This window comes from Danio aesculapii, chromosome 17, assembly GCF_903798145.1.
Source record: "Danio aesculapii chromosome 17, fDanAes4.1, whole genome shotgun sequence".
NCBI lineage: Eukaryota > Metazoa > Chordata > Actinopteri > Cypriniformes > Danionidae > Danio > Danio aesculapii.
In genome coordinates this window covers 32376438-32404126 of record NC_079451.1, presented here as the reverse complement: position 1 = coordinate 32404126, position 27689 = coordinate 32376438, and the positions used below count along the sequence as shown (strand labels likewise).

Below are 27689 nucleotides of genomic sequence, written 5' to 3'. Positions count from 1 at the left end.
TGATTAGGGAATTTAATTTGGAGAAATTGCTGTAGAAAATGTCAAACAGCTACTGTAAATTGTATCTCTTTCCGCCCTTGGACAGAGGAAGATTAAGATTCGTTTAAAATTAAGTAAGTTTAAGACTTTTTAAGGCCTAAAATTTAGTTTTTGAAATTTAAAGGGGTGGTCCACTACGATATCATATTTGAAACTTTAGTTAATGTGTAATGTAGCTGTGTGAACATAAACAACATCTCTGAATGTAAGACATTCATAGTTCAATGCAAAGGGAGACATTGGCTTTTAAAGAGTTAGCTTCAGGAAAGTCTAAAGCGGGGACTACAAAAAACACATCCGGGTTAATGATGTCATAAACCCTTCAAGTTACGAGCATATACCCCGCACAGTGAAGGGGCGTAGCCAGATATGCTGTAATGTTATAGCAGAGATGCTTCCTGGTGATATGGAGCTGATCTGCTTATCACAGCACATTATGTTAGCTGACCAATCAGAGCCTCTGGAGGGCATATAACTAAAGTAAGATATATGGAAAAGTAATGTGATTTTTCACAAATGAAGCATGAGCACACATTGCTTTGCACCCCATAAACACAATCAAGTCTTAAAAATACAATCTGGACCACCCCTTTAAGACATTTTCCTCACGGGGACTCTGCATACACTACGGACAATTTAATTTACCCAATTCACCTACACAGCATGTCTTTCGACTTGTGGGGGAAGCCAGAGCATCCGGAGGAAACCCACGCAAACATGGGAGAACATGCAAACTTCACACATAAATGTCAACTGGCCCAGCTGGGACTCAAACTGGCGACCTTCTAGCTGTAAGGCGACAGTGCTAACCATTTATGAAGCTCAATTTGTTCAAATCAATTCATACATGATAACCCACAGCCATATGAAATCCTCAATATAAGCATGTAGTGTGTGGGCATGTTCATAAATCAGCATATGCAGTGATACCGTAGTTTTGGTGCGGGGGCTGCAGGTCCCATTGAAGGACTCCTCTGGTACATCAACCTTTAAGTAGCTGTTGGGTGAATTCAACCATCGTATCCTCTCTCTGTCCCGTTTCTGTCCCAGGATGTGCAGAGGGCTCTGTGGAAAGACGTCTTTTTCCTCTAGTGCCATCCCAGTGACGGTTGCTGGGATCTCCACGTCATTATGGTGTCGAGGCTTCTCTTTAACTATGGGATGGCGGTAAGTGTAACCTGTTCTGTAACCCTGGACGAGCATGAGCCAGAATGTTAGCAGGACTATTGTTTGTTTACTGTTTAATATTGAAGTCAGAAAGACAACATTTAATTGTTGCTAACATGTCTGGTAGAGATTAGCTTAAAACCCACTCACTAAGTTATCTAACATCCTCATAAGCGACTCAAATTCTGCCTCTCCAACCCTCCATCTGATCTGTCCGTCTGGCATTTGTCCACCGGGATTTTTCGCTGGAGCTGTTTTTAGACTCGCTCTGTCTAACACACACAGGTTGTTGACGCCACCTGCAGATAGCAGAGCGCTAACCTGAAGAGAAACAAACACAGATGATGCTGGATGACAGATTTACTGTTCTGTTAATGTATTGGCGGAGTTTAAAATGACCTGGGAATGATTCAGAACAGAGAAAAAAACTTGTTTGTCAATCCATTTCTATGTACTCTAGTCCAAAATATGTAGAATGTATAATATTTTTAAAATTGTCTGAAGTTCAAACGTTGGTATTTTCATCTAAAAACATAAATGGAAGATAAAAGTTTACTTTAAAGGGCACCTTTGATGAAATTCAACTTTAGTAAGCTGTTTGGACATAACTGTGTGCAGGTATAGTGTGTCCACAGTCATATTGGAGTGATATAAACACAAATAGCCTCTTTTTAAAAATTTCCTGACCTTAAAATAGGACCCAAATCACAGTGATTTTGAGGCCCACTGCAACGTGACGTAAGAGTGCGGTTTTCCACATCCACTAAATTGATTGACAGGCACTGTGTTTCTATTATAACTTGTATACACCATGTCTACAGAACAGTTTATTTTGCAAATAAACTGGGATTAAAATATTTGTCACAACTCTCTGTGATTTTTATAAGTTTTATAAGTTTAAAACCTTTTTTAAAACGGAGCATGTTTGTAATAAAGAGTAAAATTGGTGTAATTCTTGACTGCTATAATCACCATGGCCACATGGTGTCAGTATATGCTAACATATGTGTGTAGTGCAAACAGCATTTGTGTGAGACTTGTCGTTTCAGAAAGGCTTGAATAAACGTACTTGGTATTTTTGACTAATGAGCTGTATTTTAGCTTCATCCGTGTCTGTCTCTATCACTGACTGCTGTTTATCTGACGTATTGCATGAGTAGCAGACACACACGTGGGAATGGTGGGCGGAGAGAAGCAGTTAATTTGCGTTTAAAGCCACAGGCTACAAAAACAGCGACAATGTATTCAGACACCAAAATGGGAAGATTCTGGAGCCTATAATAAATTATCTGATGGATATTGTAAGCTGAAACTTTACAGCAGTGGTGCTCAACCCTGTTCCTGGAAATTGACCTTCCTGCAAAGTTCAGCTCCAACCCTGATCAAACACAGCTGAACCAATTAATTAGGACCTGAAAAGCACTTGATAATTACAGGCAGGTGTGTTTGATATGGGTTGCAACTGAAATCTGCAGGAAGGTCGATCTCCAGAAACAGTGTTGGTCATGCCTGTTTTTTACAGACACACTGGAGATACCAAAGGCTTATCTAACATCTTGTAAAAGGGGTAAAATAGGTGTCCTTTAATATGACAAAGATCTACAATCACATAAAGCAATGATGGAGAAATGTACCAGCTATTTAAAAAAACAGTCTTGCATTTATATAAATAATATACTTCAAGTTTATTGTAAAATTTGCATATAAGCGAATATTTTAAGTGTAAGTAGGCCAGCTTGATCATATCATTTGTAGCACTTGGTGGAAGTGGGCTAAAGATCTTTTTTGGACACTTTGCTTGGTGAGACTCTCTAATTGGGCGAATTCTGTTTAGCTTTATGGGCACCCTACTGAAAAAAACAGCTTAAAACAGCCTAGGCTGGTTGGCTGGTTTAAGCTGGACATAGCTGGTTTTGGCTGGGCTCCCAGCCTGGCTAGGCTGGTCAAGCTGGTTTTAGCTGGTTATCTCCCAGCCTGACCAGCTAAAACCAGGCTGGAAATGGCTGGAAACCAGCTTGGAAGTGGCCAAAACCCCTCTAAAACCAGCCTGGTCGACCAGCTAAAACCACTCAACCAGCCTAGGCTGGTTTAAGCAGTTTTTTTCAGTAGGGCAATGTAGTTTTTCTACATGAGTTCCATTGTTAAACTTGATTGTTTTAAAAAAAATAGGTTAAACATATACAGCTGAGGGCAAAAATTATTAGCTCTTCTTTGAAATGTTAATTATTTTTCAAATATTTACCAATTAATGTTTAACAATGCAAGCCAATTTGCTATGTTGTACTTTGTTACCGGAGAAAGTCTTGTTTCTTTTAGTTTGGCTGGAATTAAAGCATTTTTTTATTTAATAATTTCAAGATCAATATTATTAGCCATTTTAAGAATTTGGTAATGGATACAGAACAAACCACTGTTGTTCAATGACTTGCCTAATCTTTTCTCCATTAAACAGCAACTTGGAAAATTTGGAAATAAATTAGTAAATTTCACAGGAAGGCTAACAATTCTGCCTTGAACTTTTGGGCTGACATATACAAGCTTACACAACCTTACAACAAGTCTGTCTTTAAAGGTTAATCAGTTATTATAAGAAATCAATCAGTTTTTACCTTATGAACCAGACTGTTGTGCTACATTCATTTTACATTTAGCTTGTGCCTGCACTCCTTTAAATTTTCACAATTCATCAGTTCCATATTTGAGTATTTATTTATCCCATAATTATCTTTAAATGTGTGTATTTACCTGTATCTCACAGGCTTGGTGGCAGTGATAGAGATAGTGAAAAGCTTCCTCTATCGTCTCTCCAAACGCCAGTAAACCTTGATTCCTCAGGACTAAAACCTACAAACAAGCAGAATTGCATTATTGTTGTAAATCCATTATAATGGATCCCAGTATGCACACAAAGCATTACTATATTACAGTTATAACATACAATGTATAAATATAACTATAAAATGCCCTAACAAAGGATTCTAACTGTAAACAGATAGAACTGGCTATTTTTCCTCTGTTTTAAGCTTTTCCATGCTGTACTGTAGTGAACTACTAATAGTTGTCATGCCAACGGTTAGCTGTCACCTTGGCAGTGGGACCCAAAGCTTTCTGAAGCTCCATCTTCTCCTGCTCGTCAGCTAAATCACCATGGTAGCTAAAATAAGACACTTCCCCCAGCAGCAAAGCCTCATGGGTAATGGGTAAGATTCCACATTTCATAGAAGAGACCTGTAGGACATACAGAAAGTTAGTGCAGTAGACAGACAAAGGTCACAGAATTATTTAATTATTAAAAATGTAATGATTTTATTCAAGTGCCCAATTATGTTTTTTTTTACCTTCCATGCAGTGTGTAATGTAACTGCTTATGAAAGTTCTTAAGGGGACCTAAGTCTCTGAGATCCCTAGTACAGTGTTTCCCAACCCTGTTCCTGGAGGCACACCAACAGTAGATATTTTGGATGTCTCCTATTCTGACCCATTAACTTCAGGTGTTGGAGTCTCTTCTGATGTTATGATAAGTTGATTCAGGTGTGTTTGGTTAGGGAGAGGTTGAAAATGTGTACTGTTGGTGTGCCTTCAGGAACAGGGTTGGGAAACACTGTCCTAGTATGTGTGAAGTTTCAGATCAAAATACAGCACAGATATTTTTTTAGAACTCTTGAAACTGCTCATTTTAGATTTTGATCCAAATTGTGCCTGTTTTGGTGGCTGTTGCTTTAAATTCAGTTTGTGCTCCCAGCCCTCTTTTCAAAAGAGGATGGAGCTATAAACACCTATGCATCAGCATAGTGGCAGATTCAAAGCAGGATAAATGTTATCTCTGTGAAAAAATGAAAAGAAGTGGCTCAGAAAGAAGGTAGTCTATGGAGACATCAGTGTTCATTTGTGCATCCTAACTGTTGCCACACAACTTTGGTTAAACCCCTTATAAAAGATATTTTTGTGTAATAGGTCTCCTTTAAAGTGCACAATAATGCTTTGTTTCTTAATAAATCAAGTCTGAGATTTGCAAAATGCCACATCTCTAGACACTGCTTGTCAACATAATGTACAGAAGAAGACCCAAAACCAAAAACTTCACAATAAACTGTTATAGTCACTGAAGCTGCTAAATCATGCAACATCTGTTGTTGTTTATGATGAGGATTTGTGAGTAGAGCTTACATCAAACTTCACTCACAAATGCTTATATTAAGAGTTCACACACTTGTGAAAGGGAGACTGATACGGTCTGCATAGTACAGTGTCCAACACAAATTGAATACAGCCCATTTTGAAAATCAATATTTTGATCCATTTCTCAGTGAATATAGGCAATGTGTTTTGGTGCATTTAAACCAGGGGTCACCAATCTTGGTCCTGAAGGGCCGGTGTCCCTGCAGGTTTTATCTCCAATTTGCCTCAACGCACCTGGCTGGGTGTTTCAAGTATACCTAGTAAGACCTTGATTAGCTTGTTCAGGTGTGTTTGATTGGGGTTTGTAGCTAAAATCTGCAGCACACCGGCCCTCCAGGAACAAGTTTGGTAACCCCTGATTTAAACAAACCAGATTTATTAAACAGATATATTTATTAAAATAATATTTTAGTCACCAAACATATTTAGAAATTAAAAGAAAATACAAATAAATTCAAGCAAAAATAAATTACAAACTACAAAATTAAATTTGTATTCAATATTTTTCTCTACCATATAAATTTGGGTGTACTAGTTTTTGGACTGTTATTGTAAGTTATTTTGTTAGGTAAGCTACAGATTTGGCTTCAGTACTGACTAATCTAATGTATATGCACAAATATAATTTTGTAAAGCTTCCTATTAAAAATATGAATTTAAAAGAGAGATTTGTGAGGGGTGTAATTGTATATACCGAGCATTGTGCGAGTAACATTAGTCATTGTTGTTAGCCATTAGCTCACTCAATTTGCTTACACACTTTCAAATGTAACTTTTAGAAGAAGGAAACAGTGCTTAATGTATCTCTGTCATCAGTTTCAGTTATCATATATTTCTACTTAATATGTTGGGCAGTGGTCTGTACAAATGAGCATGTGTGTATGTTTAGTGTGATTTGGCAGGTAGAAAATGTTCCTGGATCAACATCTACAGTATGTTAGGGATATATGCACAGTTTATGTTAGCTTTAGGCTTACAGTTAGGGTTAAGTGCTTCTATATTATTGTTATTCAAATATTTATCCCGGCGGTTTATTCCGCTGTGGCGACCCCAGGTTAATAAAGGAACTTAGCTGAAAAGAATATGAATGAATGAATATTTATCCCCTCTGATATTGGTAATTATTTGGGGTTATGTTTAGGAGTAGGGATTAGTTATAGGTAGGCCCACACGGAAAATGCGCACACAGAAATCTGCAGATTTCCATAAATGGTTTAGCCCATCATTGAGTCTATTTATTTATATTATATCTATTTATTTACTTGTCTAAATGCATATTTATTCTGCTTTTAAATTAATTTCAGTAATATTATTGACTAATATTAAAATGTTTGTTTAATTTATTTACAATACAGTTTGTAAAGTGATATTTTCTCTCTTTTAGTAGATATATTATATGAGAGTCTTGCTTTGTTTACAAAATAAGTGGATCTAATTGGATTTGCATTGTAAACATTCAATAAAATTATTTTTTATTTAATATATGAAATTTTTAGTCATGATACTCACAAAATTATTCAGCATAAATCTGCTAATTTTTTTTTTTTACAAAATTCTGCACAGAAATAGCAAAAAATGTCTGCTGATTCTGTCTGGCCCTAGTTATGGATAACATGTTCTAGGATCAACATGTTAATCTAGGCTCCCATCCAGGGGCGTTGCTAGACATAAAGCTCTACTGGGGCACGCACCCCCGTCCCCTCAACCCCCCTAAATATATATATATATTTTTTAGAAATAAAAGTATTCTTGTTATTATACAATTATTATTCTAAATAACCTTAAATGTAACTGGAAAACAATGTTAAGACAAAACTGGAGTGATGCTAAGATCATTTAAGAAATCTTTTGCATAAATATTAATTTTATTTGAATGAAATTCTATAGACGATTCAATAAAATACAAAAAAAGATGTTTTATAGAATTATCTGTTGTCTTAGACTTGACACATGGCAGAGAATTAAGTTTATTAAGATGACTCTTCATCCCTTCTTTTTGCTTCATACTGTCACGGATTGGTCAGGCTCTCACGATCCCCACTCACGAAGATCACCTTCACCTGACTTCTAATGAGCACACAGCTGCATCACATTCACGAGCACCAGATAAAAGCACAGCACTCCAGTCGCTCATTGTCCGGGCTCGTCTCGACGAAAGCGGACAACTGAGCGACCACTCAGCGTAGTCATCCTCAGCTAAAACAAACGCTTTACTTACCTGTTCTCTTTGTATTCCTCCTAGTCTTCCTGGTCCACCCGAATCGTCCTGTCTTCCAGTCCTTCCAAGTCTGTGTCATCCTCTGTCAGCTGTATCTGGTGTGTGCTATCCATCCTCGTGTATTCCTGTTACCCAGCCACGGAGGAAAAGACCCCAACATCATTCCTGATCCTCCTGGCTATCCTTCATGTGCTCCTTGTTGTCATTTAATAAACACCCTAACGTTTCCTTACCTCTGTCTCCTGTCCGCTTCATAACAGAAGCCCGGACCAATAACGACGACAACATGAGCACCCCCGATCACTTTCAAGAGCTGGTGGACCAGTTGAAGCGGATTCTACAGCCACCAGCTCCACTTTCCAACGCACCACCAGCACCGAGCACTTCCGCCTCCACAGTTTCTTCTTCGGCCCTTCCTTCCAGTCCCATGGCCCGACCAGCGCCCTACTCAGGCGGAGCGGGGGAGTGCAATGGTTTTCTGTTACAATGTTCCCTCATATTCGAAATGCAACCTTCTCTATATCCCACAGATAAGTCAAAGATCGCCTACATCGTATCACTACTCTCTGGGCCTGCACTTAAATGGGCTGAGACGATCTGGAACCAAGCCGGGCCGGTCATGAATTCCATCACTACCTTCACGGAGTATTTCAAAGAGGTGTTTGGACGTTCTGATGGGGAAGTAGCCGCTGGAGAGCAGCTGTATCATCTAAAGCAAGGTACTCTATCTACACAGGAATATGCTCTCCGGTTTCGCACTCTAGCAGCTGCAAGTGGATGGAATGAGAGATCGTTGTTGACCACGTACCGGCTCGGCTTGGAACCCACTCTCCGAATCCAGCTGGCCACATTAGATGATACTATGGGTCTGGAGAGATTCATCCAACATTCTCTCCGATGTTCCGATCGTCTCCGTTCCTATCAACAGGACACCATCACCCCCTCGTCTGCACTCCTCCAATCGCCTGAGTCAACAGCCTCTCCAGAACCAGAACCCATGATAATAGAGTCTGGAAGACTGACATCAGCGGAACGACAGAGGAGGCTGACCCGGGGTCTGTGTCTATACTGCGGTGTCAGTGGACACACCCGTATGGAGTGTCCCCTTCGTCCCATTCGGACTTCAGTGAGTGTATTCAGTACGAATATTGAACAATGTAAACCACTTACTACCACCGTACAAATAACTACTGCCTCTATTTCTCTCCTTGTCACAGCCCTCATCGACTCCGGGTCAGCAGGGAACTTCATCTCCCAATCCCTCTGTCGTCAACTCCACCTACGTACTGAGGCGTCCTCGCATATATACCAGATACAACCGATAACCCAGTGCACTCGATCTTCGACCCGTATCCATCGACAATGCGAAGACATCCTTCTTCAAGTGGGGTTGTTACATCAAGAGAGGATTCAATTTCTGGTTCTGGAGGGTGCAAATATGGACATCATTCTAGGGCGCCCGTGGCTGGTGAAGCACGATCCCATCATCTCTTGGGGCACAGGAGAGATAAAGAAATGGGGATCTGGATGTACACCTACCTGTTTTCCAAATCTCCCTCTTCAAGGTCGGAACCCCATTTCTTTGTTTACAACATCGGTCGAGAGTCCTCCTGAGAAGCAGTCTATCCACATTCCTAAGGAGTACAGCTCCTTTCATGATGTCTTCTGCCCCAAGAGAGCTTCCCAGCTACCGCCGCATCGGCCATGGGACTGCGCGATCGACCTAGTTCCAGATGCCCAGTTGCCAAGAGGTAGGATCTACCCGCTCTCGCTTCCAGAGAATCAGGCAATGGAAGATTACATAAGGGAGGCTCTGAGTCAGGGGTACATACGTCACTCAAAATCACCAGCCGCCTCAAGCTTCTTCTTTGTGGCCAAGAAGGACGGAGGGCTGCGTCCATGCATCGACTACAGGGTCCTAAATAACGGTACAGTAAAATACCGATATCCCCTTCCTCTGGTACCAGCCGCTTTGGAACAGCTCCGAGAAGCTAAAGTCTTCACTAAATTGGACCTCCGCAGCGCGTATAATCTGATAAGAATACGTGAGGGGGACCAATGGAAGACAGCATTCGTGACCCCTACTGGCCACTATGAATATGAGGTCATGCCTTACGGTCTGGTCAACGCCCCCTCCGTATTCCAAAACTTCATTCATGAAGTCCTCCGGGAGTTTCTTCACCACTTTGTAATAGTGTACATAGATGACATCCTCATTTACTCCCGGAGTGAGGCCGAACATCGCCAACACGTTGCGGAGGTCCTACACACATTGAGAGAACATCACCTCTACCTCAAAGCGGAGAAATGCTCATTCCACCAGAAGTCGATTCATTTCTTGGGATACATCATTGACCAAACCGGTATACGTATGGATGGGAAGAAAATTGAGGCTGTTCTATCCTGGTCAGAACCCACTTCCATTAAGGAGCTCCAGAGGTTTCTTGGGTTTGCTAACTTTTATAGACGGTTTATCAAGGACTACAGCAGGATTACATCACCTCTCACTAATCTCCTCAAGGGTAAACCCAAAGGACTGGAGTGGACCAAAGAAGCAGCCGCAGCCTTCCGCCTTCTTAAGAAGGAGTTCACAAGGGCCCCACTCCTGACTCATCCTGACCCAAATCTTCCTTTCGTGGTGGAAGTGGACGCATCCACCACCGGCGTCGGGGCAGTATTATCCCAACATCATGATACACCGCCCCGACTGCATCCCTGTGCCTATTTCTCTCGGAAGTTGAGCCCGGCGGAGCAGAATTACAGCATAGGAGACAGGGAGCTTCTAGCAATCAAGCTAGCCTTGGAGGAGTGGCGTCACTGGTTGGAGGGAGCCAAACATCCGTTCCAGGTGATCACAGATCACAAAAACCTCCAATATATCAAAGAGGCCAAGAGACTATGTCCACGTCAAGCCAGATGGTCACTTTTCTTCTCACGTTTTGATTTCTCCATTTCCTATCGTCCAGGACCCAAGAATCTAAGAGCAGACGCTCTCTCTCGTTTACACGAGCATCACGATCATGAAGAACTCCCAACGAAGATTCTTCCCGAACACATCTCCATTTGTCCGATCACCTGGAACGCTCCTCCAGTCGTTGCCACTCCGGAAGCCCCTGCTCCGCCGGGATGCCCTCCTCATCGGCAGTTCATACCACCTGAACACCGGGTAGATCTGATCCACTCCTTACATACCTCGCTAGGCACTGGACATCCAGGGATCAACAATACTCTCTCGCTAGTATCCCAACGATTCTGGTGGCCAAACATGGCAAGGGATGTGAGGCAATATGTTCAGGGCTGTAAGGACTGTGCCCAATCCAAGAGCCCACGTCATCTACCCGCTGGAAAGCTCCATCCCTTGCCGATTCCGAACCGTCCCTGGTCACACCTAGGAGTGGACTTTATCACTGACCTCCCCTCGTCAGAAGGTAATACCTGTATTCTAGTCATCGTAGATAGATTCTCAAAGTTTGTCAAACTAATCCCTCTGAAAGGTCTTCCCACAGCCTTTGAAACAGCCGACAATATCTTTAATCAAGTCTTCAGGTCATTTGGTATTCCAGAAGATATTGTGTCGGACAGAGGTCCACAGTTCATCTCACGTCTATGGAAAGCCTTCTTCAAGCTCCTAGGTGTGGCCGTCAGCCTCTCTTCTGGATATCATCCCCAAACCAACGGGCAGACAGAGAGGAAGATTCAGGAGGTGGGACGGTTCCTGAGGACCTTCTGCAGTGGTCACCAGAGCTCCTGGAGCCAGTATTTGGGCTGGGCAGAATATGCCCAAAATTCACTGCGGCAACCCTCCACCGGACTCACGCCATTCCAGTGCGTCCTGGGCTTCCAACCACCGCTCTTTCCCTGGGATGGCGAACCATCTGATGTCCCCGCAGTGGATCACTGGTTCCGGGAGAGCGAGAGAGTCTGGGACGAGGCTCATCAACATCTGCAGAGGGCAGTCCGTCGAAGCAAGGTAACCGCCGATAGAAGAAGGTCTGAAGAACCCAGATACACACCCGGACAAAAGGTGTGGCTATCCACCCGGGACATACGCATGCGACTGCCCTCTCGCAAGTTAAGTCCCCGATTTGTTGGTCCCTTCACCATCGTGGAACAGGTTAACCCCGTCACCTACAAACTACAATTACCCTCTCACTACCGTATTCACCCTACATTCCACGTATCACTCCTGAAACCCTATCACGATCCTGTTCTTCCCTCCACAGAGCCTGACCACGAAGAGGAACCCCCTCCTCCACTGCTCCTAGAAGAAGGAGCCGTCTACGCAGTGAAGGAGATCTTGCGTTCCCGACGTCGTGGTGGCCAGTTGGAGTACCTGGTGGACTGGGAAGGGTACGGCCCCGAAGAAAGGACATGGGTTCCCAGAGCTGATATTCTCGATCCTAGTCTCATGGTGGAGTTTCATGAGAGCCACCCTGAGTTCCCAGCGCCTAGAGGCAGAGGGAGACCACCACGGCGTCGGAGGTGTCGGCCCTCAGGAGCGGGCCCTGGGGAGGGGGGTACTGTCACGGATTGGTCAGGCTCTCACGATCCCCACTCACGAAGATCACCATCACCTGACTTCTAATGAGCACACAGCTGCATCACATTCACGAGCACCAGATAAAAGCACAGCACTCCAGTCGCTCATTGTCCGGGCTCGTCTCGACGAAAGCGGACAACTGAGCGACCACTCAGCGTAGTCATCCTCAGCTAAAACAAACGCTTTACTTACCTGTTCTCTTTGTATTCCTCCTAGTCTTCCTGGTCCACCCGAATCGTCCTGTCTTCCAGTCCTTCCAAGTCTGTGTCATCCTCTGTCAGCTGTATCTGGTGTGTGCTATCCATCCTCGTGTATTCCTGTTACCCAGCCACGGAGGAAAAGACCCCAACATCATTCCTGATCCTCCTGGCTATCCTTCATGTGCTCCTTGTTGTCATTTAATAAACACCCTAACGTTTCCTTACCTCTGTCTCCTGTCCGCTTCATAACACATACATCAAAAAATCTATCAGGATGCATGCTTTGTAAGATCACCATAATATTGTTTAAACTGTAGTTTTGTCCACTTGCAAACCAAAAAAGGCTGTTATGCCGTTTTACAACGCATGAGCAGCGTGTGAGCAGCAAATAGCCTGCTTTTTGGTGCGCATGTTAACTACCAGGACTCGCACCGGCAGAAGAGTAGCACATGCTTGAGGCGCGTGGCTCCGCACACGCGGAGATGCGTCAGTTTGCTTTTTGATTAAACTGCATTGCTTCCACCAGCGTTGGTTCGGCTACACATAGAGAATAACGTCTATATTTCGGAATTACCACTCTTAATAAATACACTTGCATATGAAGTAAATCATATCTCAATGCATTTACTGGGCCACTGGAGTTTTTTACTGGGGCACGTGCCCCAGTAAATTGGGTCTAGCGATGCCCCTGCTCCCATCCCATTTGGAAAAAATCAGACCCACCATATGTATTATATACTCACTGCTGCTGTATTTGGCGTGTATGTATGTATAACACATTTAACATCCGGTCTGGCAGAATATATGGCAGAATGCGGTTTAAATCCTAAAACATCCACAGGTAGTGCAGTCACCCCTTGATCAACCACCTCACCAATCAGATTCACCTTCACCTGTGAACAATATGACGTACAAGGAAAAATGTGAACATGATTTTTAATGTCTGCTTCCAAATATTACATATAATGGTGTATTTTTGCTTTGTTGAAAATTATACATTGTTTTTAAAGGTCCCGTGAAGTTCTTTTGAAATGTGTATTTTTTTAATTTTATGTTTGACTTAATCTCAACAGAAAAAGTAAGAGGGTGGGACAAAGGGTAGCTTCTCCCTTTAAAAAAAACAACAGCCAATAGCATTTTGTTTTTATCACAGCTCTGCCAGAGAGATCGGCTGAACTCAAGCGCATCAAACGAAAAGCAAATGACAAGTGCCTTGAAGGGGGTGAGGCATGTCAGATACTAGAGAGCATTTGATTGGTCAAGTTTGATGAGAAACTGAAGTGTGAGGTGACGTGGAAAAGAATGTTGATCGATTTAGGCGTAAATTACAAACTTTAGATGTTTATATTAGTTTCATATTTTCTAAATGTGAATTTTATCACTGTTTTGGAGCACAATAGCTAATAGATATCCTTAAAACTAACAGACTGAAACAAACATGTAAACTTCTTTTTTTTAATTTCACGGGCCCTTTAACTTCATAATTCATTTTTAATATGTGAGGAGATGCGTGTACCAGACTGGCTGCTGTGGCCTCAGAGAATGACAATCCTTTGGGGAGAATAAGAATATGATCCTGTTCTTTGTTGATGCGAAGCTGAAGAAGAAAATGAAAAAAAGAGATTGAAAGAAAGTCAGAGAAAAAGAACATTTTAATTCTGGTATTAAATTCGTTTATGCTCAACATGGTCTGAAAGGATTAGACAGAGAAAAGAACTTCAGATGCGCTGGAAATCTCCAGTTCCAACATCTTCATGGCTGCTTCTGACAACTGGCTTGAGGGATTTAGCAGCGAGTAAGCTAAGTATCTGTCAGAAGAACTGTATATTTCAGTTATGCTTAGGAAAAAACAATTATGACTGGATGGCTTTAATACTTAATGCTTTCACAAAATGCCACCAATTCTTATGCAACTGCACTTGCCAGACGATATTTATTAAACTTTGCTGTCTGAAATCGCAAGTTTGGTTTGAAGCCCAAAAGTTTACTTACTAGTTCTGATTCTTATACAATCCCACAGCGCTCAGTGTAGTTTTGTGGCTATTAGAGTAGTGTTGTGGCTATGTGAAGGAAGGAAAGTCGCTTTGTCATATGTATTATGCTTAATTGTTTCCTTTTATCTTTTGAATGTGTGTTTATGATGTTTTCATCAAATGTTCAAGCTTATTTTGCTATATTAAATCGAAAGAACAAATGAAGGCCATGAATAAAACCCAGCAATAGACCTACCCTGAAAGAAATCAGGAAAGTGCAAATAAAATGCAAATAAAAAAATTCAATATGTCTCCATCACCTGTTTATATAATTCACATAGTTTCTCATTTATTTAAAAATCAGATTCTATGATGGAAAGAAGTTATTAATATTACTTCATACTACTACCACTATTACTATTACAAGTCATGTTTTACATTGTTTTCTGTACAACTGTTTGGAAACCACTTTTTGAATTCATTTTTTTTATCCTCATCTAATAATTGTGGTATAATCTATTTCATGTAAATCCACATTTAAACAGAATGTGCCATGCAGGTGGCCTGTTCCTTTTTAAGTGGGCAGCATTTGACCAGAATATACTAAAATGAGGAGCAGACAGTGTTCAGACATATTTAACTCAGATCTGTTTATCTGTTTGTAGTCTAATCAGCAAAATATATAAATAAAAATTCAAACTTAATATTACCTATATCTATATCTAGGAAAAAAAGTGTTTCAATTAGAATGGTAGATGCATTTTTGTTGTATTTTTGTTTTAGCATTAAGAATGATTTATATTGTGTGACTAAAATTATCTTAATTCATTCATTTGCACATTCATGTAACATTAACACAAACTTATATCTGAAGTATCTAGGATTGATCTGTCACCAGAGCCAAAATTGGGCATTTTTGGAGACACCTCAGAAATAGGAGATAAATATACACACAGGCAGTATCTTTGTGTATGATATTAGCAAAGAAAATAAATTTACAAAATTGGAAGTCAGATTACGTTTGTGTCTTTAAATCCTGGATTAGGAGTTTAAATTATGTGTTGCCCATGGAAGAAATGCGATATGGGATGGCAAACAAACTAAACATATTTTTTAAAATCTGGAATCCATTTATGTGTCATATCAGTAATGCTGACTTGTAACTCATCATAGGTGGAATTGGTTTGGCATATGTCGAGTTGTGGAGCCTACACATTTCTCTGTAGATTATTTATTTTTTAGATTTAATAAATGTTTTTTTCTTTTATGCTTTCTGGAGGGTATTGTATTATGTTGTGTCTGACTGTCTGTGTATTGTGAAATGGCCTTTGTACTTTTTTGTTTGTTTATTATTCTCATGCTAAAAACAATAAATATATATTTTAAAAAAAGCATTCACATGAACAAAGGTTTGCATATCTATGAATGTTTTTTCGTGCAGTAAATTCAGCATCACTAGATGGTATTCCATTACCCTTTTAATGCGCATTTTGAAATATTGCCTGAGAAACGAGTGATGGAAATGGCAGATTTCAAATCAAAATCCCTTCTACAGTTCACACTTAGCTGATGATTGATTATAAGCAAGTTTGGCATGCTGTCCCGGGAGAGAGCCCTGAGCTCAAAAGGTCCTTGAGCCCTGGGCTCCCTCCCGTTTGCAGGGAGAGAGGGGAGCTTTGAGCTCAGGTAGAACTCGAGAACTCCCAACTTGATGACAGAAAATGATCGCCTGGGGGAAACCCACGCGACCATGGGAAGAACATGCTAACTTCACACCGAAACGACAGACGGCCTGTTAAAGAACTAGAACCGGTGACGTTCTTGCTGTGAGGCAACAGTGTTAATCCTCACATGATAGATGAGAGACTGAAATGTTACCAATCCACATTACTCCCTTATTTATGAGGGGTCACCACAGCGGAATGAACCGCCAACTTATCCATCATATGTTTTACGCAGTGGATGTCCTTCCAGCCACAACCCAGTACTGGGAAACACCCATACACTCTCACATTCACACTCACACACTATGGCCAATTTAAGTTAATCCAATTCACCTATAGCGCATGTCTTTGGACTGTGGGGGAAAATCGAAACTCCACACAAAAATGTCAACTGGTCCAACTGGGACTCGAATCAGTGACCTTCTTGCTGTGTGCCAATATTGCTAACCACTGAGCCATCGTGCTGCCTAGGTTACCCAGACTACAATCATTGCTCCTCCACTTGATGGAAATTGACCTAATTTGCATTTAGAATATATATATATATTTTTTTTGTGAACTTTAAAAAGATTCACTTCACATAAGGATAGAAACTAAGAGAAGTCACGATAGACCCGAACAGAAGTCGAATTTAGAGTTTCCCTGGATTTTTTCCCCCCAAATATCTGTTATGTAGTCTCTGTATTGTTCTGTCACTTAAGCCTATTACTATGGCAACCAATGTTTTCCGAACAAAGGCATTCGATCTTATTACATGTGAAATGACAGCGAGCACAGTCAGTCCTAGATCAGATCTGAAAAACAGTGTGTGTGCAGTGAATGTCAGTACTCACGGTTATATATGTATTTGGGAGGTGTGTGTGTCCGTAGAGGTCCAGCAGACGGTATAAGCAGGCCAGTTTACAGCGGCCTTGCCTTTCAGCTTTGGAACAGTTAAACCACTCCATGCCACACAGATCATTCACCGGACTAATTGACCCTGTACCTGGAAACATGCACACAGCGACGCACTCAACAAAAACAAATATGGGGCTTTATCTGTGTTTCTAGCTGATAACCATTCAGAATTACATGCCTGCCATCTGTTGAGCAAGACAACAAATAATCTGCAGTGTGAATGAATAAAGTGTCAATGAGTGTGTGTGCATGGCGCATGTGTGTTATATTATTGTACTTATGTTATTGGCAGCATATGTCACCACTAGTATAGTAATAACAGTATATTTTGACCTTGTGGGGACATTATTTTTGGTCCCCATGAGGAAAATGGCTCATAAATCACACAGAATTAAGTATTTTGTAAATTTAACACAGTTTTGGTTTAATGTAGGGGTTGGTGCTGCACATATTGGAAAAAAAACTGACATTGTGATGTTTTTCTGCAATTTGAATATAATGTCACGAGATGAATTTTATATGAATTGGGATGATTTCGTAGAACAGATAATCTGCATAAATCAAACAGATAGCATTTTCTGGAAAGTCTAATTGTATTCAGGTGCAGAAATTAATTAATCAAATGTAATATAGTCTTCATTGTCTAAAAAATAACTACAATTATTTTTTGATTAAACTACAAATGCTATACATGCTTAAACACAAATGGTTTGAAAACACAGAAATCTCGTAGTCATCCCTTACAAAAAATACTGCAGTTTTTTTTTTTAAGAATACAGCAGTTTTTAAAGGAATACTGCAGTTTTAGTCAACTTTAGATAAGTGCAGTTTTTGGACATAAAAAAACTGCATTATTTAATTATATGCCAGTAATACTGCAATACAACTGAAGTACTACAATACAACCAACTGCAGTACATCTACTGCAATACAACTGAAGTACAATTACTGCAATTCAACTGAATTACTACTACAGTACAACTGCTGCAATAGTACTGAAGTGATACTACTACTGTAATGCAGTACTGCTACTGCTATACAACTGAAGAACTACAGTACAACTTCCATACCGCTATTGCAATACAACTGAAGTACTTTTAGTATACAACTGCTGTAACGTTACAACTACTACTTTTCCTGCTTGGTGGACAATGGTTTCCAAATAAGGTTTCAATACTTCAGTTATATTTCTGAAGTACTACCACAATATGCTATATTGCACTTTCCAGAAGTATAACTAGGCCCACACGGAATCTGCGCGCACAAATTTTCCACAGATTTTTAGCATATCATTGATTCTGTTTATTTACTTGAGTAAATGTGTGTAAATCTATATTTATTCGGTTTTTTTTATTAATTTCAGTAATATTAGTGACTAATATGAAAATGTTCATCTGATTTATGTACAATGCAGTGTGTACAGTAATATTTTCTGTCTTTTAGTAGAGATATTATATGAGAGACTTGCTTTGTTTACCAAATAAAGTGAATCTAATTGGATTTGCATTTTAAACATTAAATAAAAGTTAAAAAGATATTACTTTTTATTTCATATTTTAAGGATTTAGTTATGATACTCCCAAAATAATACTGCAGAAATCTGCAGATTTTTACCAAAATTCTCCACAGAAATAGTAAAAAACATCCGCAGATTCCGTCTGGCCCTAGGTATAACTAACTACAGAAATACATCTACAATACTGCAATACATAATAAAGCTAAAGTGCACTGTTAATACTAATGTATCTAAGTGCAATATATAACATATCACTATATTGCCCTGTTTATTTAATGTTACTTCAGTTGTACTGCATACTTTACTGCTGTTGAACTTTACTGCTTTGTAGTTGAACTGTGTTTATACTTCATTATACTGCAATTTTGCAGTTGCATTGAATATACCACAGGTATCCTTGTATATACGCTACTGCTGTTGTACTGTTTAGTTCACTGCAGTTATTTGTTACTATTTGTTTTTGCAAATAAACTCTTAAAATTCTAATTAGAAAATTACTTGAATCCAAAAAATATCCCTAAAAAAGTACAAAAAAATTCTTGGAAGATGTTGAAGAACAAACTCTTTAGAGCACAAGTGCATTACAGTTCTTACCACACCATTGGCATATACAGCAGCACAAGGGCAGTAAAGACAGAGTTTACTTGTTTTTACTCCAGTTTACTGCAACTTATACTGCTGTTGAACTTTATTATACTGTATTTGAACTGTGTTTATACTTTATTGTATTGCAATTTTGCAGTTAATTTTACTGCAGTTATACTTCTATATACTGCTGTTGTACTGCAGTACTACAGTTTTACTTCAGTTTACTGCAGTTATTTTTTGTAAGGAATAAGCCTTAAAAACAAAGAAAACAAGCAAAAAAAAAACCTTACACTATAATACTTAAGGTTAAACTTCACTATGTGGTTCCTGGTCAACTATAATCCTCACTCAAATGTCCTAATGGATAACTAAACTCAAACTGAACTGAACTTAAACTGAACTGATGTTGCAGACCCTGTAATGTGATGTTCACATTGCGATATCGATGCTAAACCGATATATTGTGCAGCCCTAGTAGGGGTATAAAGATAGTTATTAAGATAGCTGTACAAGTGTGTGTATGTGCACTTACTGCTGGGACTGTGCACTCCAGTGTTGCTGAGTGTGTTGCTGATGATGTGGGCGATGTGACCGAGTAAACCACTGGAGTTGCTGCCTTTAGAGCTCTGCTCCTTTACCATACACTCCAGCTCCTCTTTAAAATCCTGCAACACACACACACACACACAATTATATGTGCACTAAGAAATATTTGAAGACATTTTTGACCACAGAGTCCTAAAACACAGCCAATCAGCAATAATGGGCGTGGCTTATTACTATAGCAAGGCTATTAGAAAGGGGTGTGGTCTTCTTGGGTTATGGGTGTGTTTGTTTTGGTGCTTTCAAATGACAACATTGTTTGGCAAATGTCACTGTGTGCACCTTTAACACCCTACTTTGAGCTAAATATATTCTGATTAAATATGTGCATTCGTTAACAGAATATCAAGTGGAATATATTTGAAACACATTATTGTTTTTCATGCAAAATATTTCACAAATGGGTTGTGGTTAGGGTTCTTTTCTGTACTGTACAACAGGGCTGTTTAATGATTTAGATTCTGACTGGTAAACAACCACTGTAAGGAATGCAGTCATTTTCAGGAAACTACAAACAGGTTTGATGACATTACACTTCTATATAACTTTGCCTAATTATTTGGGTTCTTGCAGGATCTTGCTGCTTACAACAGCAAAAAAAACAAAACCCATAAGTGACTGTTTAAAAGATCTTGAATATACAGGGGTGCAGCATGATCAAGCACCCCTGTATATTCAAGATCTTTTAAGCAGTCACTTATGTAGCCGGTCTCTGAGGTCTCCTGGCAAAGACCTTTTAGCCAATCCCAGAACTCGTCTTAAGACTAAAGGTGACCGTGCCTTTTGTGTGGTGGCCCCACGGCTCTGGAACTCTCTCCCGAAAGCACTGAGAACTCTGGGATCAGTTGAACTTTTTAAAAAGCATTTAAAGACACACCTTTTTGGTCAAGCTTTTAATTAACAGTATTAGTGTTTCTGTGTTTGGATTTTTAATCAGTTTTAATATGTTTTAGCATGTTTTCTTTTATTGATATGTGCTCTTTTACTTGTTTTCTCTTATTGTAAAGCACTTTGTGACTCAATGTCTGAAAAGGTGCTAAATAAATAAACCTTTACTTACTTACTTATATACTTACTTACTTACACAAGGACCAAGCAAATAAATGAGAAACAAATTTTAACCAATTTATTGTTGCTGTTTTTTTAAAACTATGGGAAAATATACACTCTTTCTCTCTCTCACTTTCTGTCCCATATTAAATTAAATTAAATCTAAATTAAAAGAAATTCTTGGCCAAATTAAAACACAAAATCCCACCAGAGTGGATGAAAACATCCCCAACAGCACATAACGGTTAAGATTAAAATATTAAAATAATTTTAAAAGCAAGCCCTTCTTTCATCCTTACAGCATAACAATTTCTCAAGGATCATGTGACACTGAAAACGGAGTAAATTCTGCTATGCCGTATCATAAAACTATGTAAAATCTGTTTTTAAAATTCCAATACTTTTTCAGCATTTTTTAAATGCACACACATTTAATGAACACAAGAGGCTTTGAAATAAACCTAACAACTCACAACTGCCCATGAAAGAGTAAAATTGAGTTCATGTGTGAAAATTCTTTTCTTAAATATAGGACATTTCTGATTTGCTCATAGCTCATTCTAACATGGTACTGAATAATCAGGCTTTAAAAGAGAATTTCAGTAAACAAAAGATCCAGTCATGTCTGCCTTTGGTGTGAAATCGTTCTGGGAAGTGACATGTCCTGCGGTGAAGCATGCTATACTTTATCTACAGTATATTAACCAGCATTTGATGTTTTTTTTAATCATCATACATGCAGTTAGACTTTTATTGTCCTTAAATATCTGTACTTGATCATCTGAATGTGTTCCAGTTAACATTCACTTTATATACATTTCAATCTAAAATCAAATCAGGCATATGTTATACTTTAACATGATTTTCTGTGAGATTCCACCTCGAAGCCTCGAGGCCTGCAAACTATGAAAGCGTTTGCTGTGTATTTAGCCACTACCAGGGCATGGACGTCACGCTGTTTCGTTAATTATACATCTCTGAATTTTGCACATAATATGGACATTAAAAATAGATGAAGGTACAATCAGATAAGAAAGTAAGCTTCATCTAAAGCATGAGAAACACGATACACACAAAAATAACTTTGGCTTTTTCACATTAATTCCCTCATTTCCACCAGTTCTGATCTGTGCATGGTTACTAATGGCAACGGATCTCTACTTGTTGGCTGTTATGCAATCAAACACAAGCGTGGGCTCCTCTTTAAATGCACAGAGAGAGAGATAGAGAGAGAGAAAGAGAGAGCATGTGAATTCTCACTTTGGTGCGAGTGTGTGTGGGAGTGACGTCTTACTGGACTCTGCAGAATCTGTGTGACTCTCTTTCTCTGCTCCATCATGTTGAAGTCCTGCCTCAGGTCGGGTGACAAAGCGCAGCCCCTCAAAGACTCCGGGGACTGGACCTCTTCTGCGTTTTCGCTGTAGAACTTCTTCACATTTAGACTGGATGGGGGGCGGGTTCGTAAACCGCCCTCTTCATCGATCGTGTTCATCTTGACAATCTCAGTCTCACTCATACATAAACACAACCTTCTGCTAGAGAGAGAGAGAGAGAGAGAGAGAGAGAGAAGAGGGGTGGGTTGAGCGTTTTTCGCATCCACTTGAAGCTGTGTTCACAATTACTGCTTGAATACAAAAAGGTCAGGACACTTTGGATTACAAATGAATTCTGTAAACACACACAAACACATACATACACAAACTCTCTCACACACCTGCATATCTGCTCTCCAGCTGACATCCTATATAACTCATGCATATCTGCATGCACCCTGCAGAGAACAATTCTCACCTATATAAGACCCTCCTTTTTTACCCTGATGGCCCCTAAATCACTTCACCACCCCCAACATCTCATCTTCATTTATATCTCAATTGGTTTTAACTGAGCTTAAACCTCTAGAACATGTTGTAACATCTGCCAGAGTGGCACCCAGATGGCAAAGGTACATTACAATATAGGCAGTTAATTATAAATTGACTATTAAAATTGTAGATGCCATGTTCAAATTCTTCAGTCATGTTGACGTGTCTGCCATCTTGAAACAGTCAACATCGTCACTCGCAGTAAAATGCAGTTTTCCAAAATTATACAACATCCTGGTTGTCAACACCAGGATGAGTTAAATTCTCAAATGAACTGGATGGTCCTTTACACGAGAGAATGAGTTGGTTTGTGTTTTACGTAAACCTCTAAGCAATTTTTTATGTTGTGTTAGCAAACACCTTTGTTTTGGAATGTATGGTTGCTAGCTTCACAAAGTCATCTGCTGAGCTTTGTAGGTTTCATATTTACAGAAAATGATTCTCTAGCGTCAGTGGACTGGCTTTGCCCATTTCAGTATAGTGGATGACTTGTGCATAATGGTATATTCTTGTTTTGAATCTAGGCATGGGACGATAACCATTTTCAAGGTTTACTGTGGTTTGGAAAAGTGAAGGTTTTAAAACCGACAAAATTTTCTGCTATACCATTTCTAAGGTATGTGTAGGATTCTTTCTTTATTTTAAGTTTTACTTAATTTTATTTTATTTTTATGTATTTTTAGGACAACAGTATCTTTAGGAGAAAAGATCTCCAAAATTGCCATTTTAAATGTGTTTTTGAAACTAATGAAGACAGCAGAAATGAATGGTTCATTTGAATTTTTAGCCTGACATGTTTACTGTTCCAACAAATTATAAATGTTTCTCAAAATAAAATATATTTTGTTCAAAGGGTAAAAAGGTTGATAGAGGTAAAGTTGGTTTTATATTCGCACATTCGTTCATTTAGAAGTCTCTACTTTGAATATTCGATTGGAATTAGCGTGCAAGTATGACTTCAAAACAACATTAGCATTATCTAATTGACTGTGAACAATGTTGTACTTTGATAGTCATTGGCTGCTTATATGATTTCCCTATTTAGAATTTGCAAAGAATACTTTTCTGAAATTATGTTATTAAGGAGAATTTCTGAATATCCGATATATAAAAGCAACTTTACCCATATAAAAGGTTGATGTTTTTTACCCAAACATTTAAAAAGAGTCATCACAATACAGTGAAACCGTTAAACCGTGATATGTTTATCCAAGGTTATCATACCGTCATACACACCTTCTTTTATGTTCAACAGAAGAAAGAAACTCAAAACAGGTTTGGAACAAGGGTGAGTAAATGATGACAGAATTTTCAGTTTTGGGTGAACTATCCCTTTAAGTGTCTAAACAATCCAACTGAAGTAAACGAACCCTCTTGTGGCTTTACACTGGAAAATACGTATAAAAATAATTTACATTTAATAATTGCTATAGATTTCACATAACAGCACAAATACTGCAAGTATTGAATTTAAGTGAGTTAAATCTTTTGCATAAAAACGTAGCGTTTTCCTCGTTATTGCGCATCTTGTGAACATTACCGACCTCAAGTAATTTGCTGTGTTATAAAACTGAAGTTGTCAATCTAGATAGAATTTATAGGCACCATTGGTGCGCGCAGCATCACATTTCGGCGCACATAATTTTGGGATATGAACAGGCAAGAATATGTTTGGGCTTCAAAGACGCACGAGTTTTTTTTTTCTTTGCGCGCATATAAGCTCGCTCCATAACAGTTCGCAAAAATTGCGCATGCATTAAACCCCCCGAAATGGTGTTTTGGATTTTACCAGATTTTGATGTAGGCTACTAACATTGTGTAGCTGCTACGTTATGCAACGTTAAACATTTAACTCACCAACTTTCCATCCTTAAAGATAAGAATTATCGAGCACACTTTCGATGACCATTTTTGATGCATTTTATAATCATTAATAATCGAAAAAATCTGCGTTGTTGCACTTTACTAAACATTCTGCGTCTCTTTAAAATTCAAAAGAAACCATAAGCCTAGTAGTTTAGAATAAAGAAGCAAATAAATATAGGTTACTCACCTTTCTCTTCCTCAGCTTAAGTTTGTTTCCCAAACTGCAGCAGAAAACATAACTCTCCGATTCTGCTTCAGAAAGGACAACTTAACAGCACATCAGATGCCTCCAAGATTATTTTCCCTCAAGTCGCAGTTTCTTGGTTCTAGAGCCCCAGCACTCTGTCGCAAGTATCAGGACCGTGAGCGCGCAGCGAATGCGGGAGCGCGCGTGGATGTGTGAGTGTTTTGCGTGGGAACTTGGAGGGAGATCACGTGACGAGTCCTGTCCGCCCACTAATGCTCGCGCCTTGGCAGGACCAGCACGACCTCCCTTAGCCTTATCTTCCAAATACACGGAGAGAGTTTATACAAACGCCAAGATACGAGCCAGATGTTAGACATCAAACACATTTATACAGCTCTGCTGATGCTGGGTTGTTTGGCCACTTTATTGCAGTTTTACACTTAAACATCTATAAAGAACGGACATGTGTATCAAATATTTCATACTGCCCATTACAAGCCTATTATACTTATGTCAAAGATTTGCACTAACCGTGGGGGTTTGGTTTTATTTACGAGAATGAATGCACATTTTTGAGTGAAGATTTAATGAATATTTACATCATTTACCTGTTGCTACACAGGTAAACGATAATACACAGGTAATTTATTGAAATCTTTAAAGTTATTTCTCATTAAAATATAGTCAACATTGTACTCAAACTACTTTTGATCTAACTTAAATGTATAAGAATAAAATAAGAAGACAAAATGCTGAAAATCCTTTTAAAATCTTTAATCTTTAAAGTCTTCTCTGACCTGTTTTAACACACACACGCACGCACGCACACACACGCGCGCGCACACACACACCATATCTTAGTGAAACTGCTCTGAACTTGAGTTTAGCCTTCTGGATCTGACATCTAATGACTGGTTCTGTTCTTTTTCATCCAGCATGCATTGTTCTAACAGTAAACCATTTAACCCCTCATACACCAACGCTCTGTGACCATCCTGACCCCTTCTGTGTTTGAATGTGGATAATTACTCTAATTACTTAACAGTTTTTCCCAACTGCTTACACACATCAAAACAGTGTCTCCTTTTTTTAAACTCTACACACAATTCTCAAAACTGCACACACAAGGTGCAAAATGCCTCACGTACATCCCCTTCAAAATGTAACACTGCATTCACAATGTCATAAACGCACGTCAGAATGAAGCAATGAAGCATTGGCATCAAATGGCAAACACTTCTTTCATAACAATAAATGTTTGAATAAACAACTGTTGTTCTAAATCGAAAGCTCTTTGCTCTTTAGGGTTCTATCTACATTTCAATACAATGTTCTACAGTGACAGTAATCTGCTGAGAGGGGGGACAGGTACACTGTAAAATCCAATGACATGAAAAAACTGAAAATACTTTAGACCAAACATTACTGGTGTATATAGAATAAAAACATAAACATACTGTATGTAAAAATGTAAAAACTAAATAAATAAAAAATAGAACATTTGTAAAGCAAAATTATGTACTTTAAAATACAGTAAAAATACAATCGTGTGTGAAGGGAGTCTCGAGGGGGAGAAGCGTCCATTGCCTTGAAAAGCGTCATGTGGGCATAGAATTGGTCATCATACACTTTACTCCACTAGGCTCAGAAGAATTCCTCTATTCTTTTAGAATTTAGGATTTATGCTTTAGAAAAGGACAAAATTGGGTAGGTACAGTACAAAACTACAAATTGTGGATGGGTGGAAAACCATTTTATTTGGACCAGAACAGCCCAGTGTCCCATCACATTTGGCCTATACTAGACTAAAGCAGTGATTGATTAGTAATCAGTTAAGAAATTAGTGTTTCCACATTTGAGGAGCGTGTGTGTGCGACTTTGTGAATAAGTATAGCGTTTTGATTGGTTGTGTTTGGAAAAGGAATGCAAGTAGATTCCTGTTAGAGTGTTGTGTTTTAGGTAGAGATTTGTGTGTAGAGTTTTGACAAAAGTGTTTTATGCAATTGAAAATTGAGTTCAAGCCTGAGAAATAGCTTCTGGTTTTGAAGATTTGAGGTGTAGTTTTGCGTTTTGAGTGAGATGTTTCAAAAATCATGTGACAAGAAAAGATTTTGTGTGTAAGCAGTTGGAAAAAACTGTAATACCTGTGAACAAACATCTAAATAAAAATGAATAGTTATTCTTCAAAATAATTCTCACATACAAATGTCAGTTTGTCTTGACAGATACAAGAGTGTTAGATTAAATAAAAAAATTGTGTTCAATAATGTCCCTGAAGATACTCAAAAAGATGAATAAAGAAATTATCTATGTGTACAGTAAAAAAAGAAGTCTCACATGCGATCATATGTTTGGCAGTTATCTTAAGATTTGTTTTAAAAAGAATTATTAATTATTCTCTAATAATATTTTTGGATCAAAATCTTTGAGAAGCATCTGTGCGTTTCTTCACTCAAAAAAATAACTCATTGGATGAACTTAATTTAATTAAGGGCAGGATTTACATCCAATACATTTGTTTAGCACAAACTAAAAGAAAAACTATTTACACAATTAAATGCAATTGAGTTGGTCCAATGTGATTTTATCCAATACATTTGTATTTTTATTTAACTTAAGCTCAAAGGTCTGATAATATCATGTATGTCTATTATGTGTTATACAGTTTGAAGTCTCTTAGTTTTATTTGAAGTTATCCTAAATGAACTATTTTTGAGCCATAAAAATGAAATTTTGATATTGATATTTTTGAGCCATGAAAATCGTCTAAATCTTCAAACTTAAGATTAAACTCTAACAAATCATTCTAATAACTGTAAACCCCTAAGATTACTTTTATTGTCAACATTTCCCTCTCTTAATTCAATCCCACACAAAGTATGCTGGGAACTACAAATTCCCTAAACAAGTAGTTGGACCAACACAATTCCTTCATGTTGTTCCAACACAAAACGATTAAAGTTAACTTAATGGTTTACAAATTTAAGTGGACTAAACATAAAAGCCAAATAAATGACAAGAAAATGTTTCAGCTCATTTTAAACAGATAGTTTGAACGAGCAGCAGTTAGCATTTTT

General features: G+C 38.8%; 1 protein-coding gene across 2 annotated transcripts in view; it reads right to left on the bottom strand.

The window, feature by feature from the left end:
• add3b (adducin 3 (gamma) b) overlaps positions 1-24810 on the bottom strand; it is a 30898-nt gene extending 6088 nt beyond the window's left edge. Inside the window, exons 1-10 of one of the 2 annotated variants that reach the window (XM_056476912.1) lie at positions 24613-24810; positions 21989-22229; positions 19574-19706; positions 16874-17025; positions 13860-13940; positions 13087-13236; positions 4291-4434; positions 3952-4050; positions 1357-1527; positions 970-1230 (exon numbers count right to left, since the gene is read on the bottom strand). In XM_056476912.1, the coding sequence (XP_056332887.1) occupies positions 970-1230; positions 1357-1527; positions 3952-4050; positions 4291-4434; positions 13087-13236; positions 13860-13940; positions 16874-17025; positions 19574-19706; positions 21989-22210 (1413 nt within the window). In that variant the 5' untranslated portion in view covers positions 22211-22229; positions 24613-24810. The remainder of the gene's footprint in view (positions 1-969; positions 1231-1356; positions 1528-3951; positions 4051-4290; positions 4435-13086; positions 13237-13859; positions 13941-16873; positions 17026-19573; positions 19707-21988; positions 22230-24612) is intronic. The other variant, XM_056476911.1, reaches the window with a different exon arrangement.
• Between the last annotated feature and the right edge of the window lie 2879 nt (positions 24811-27689).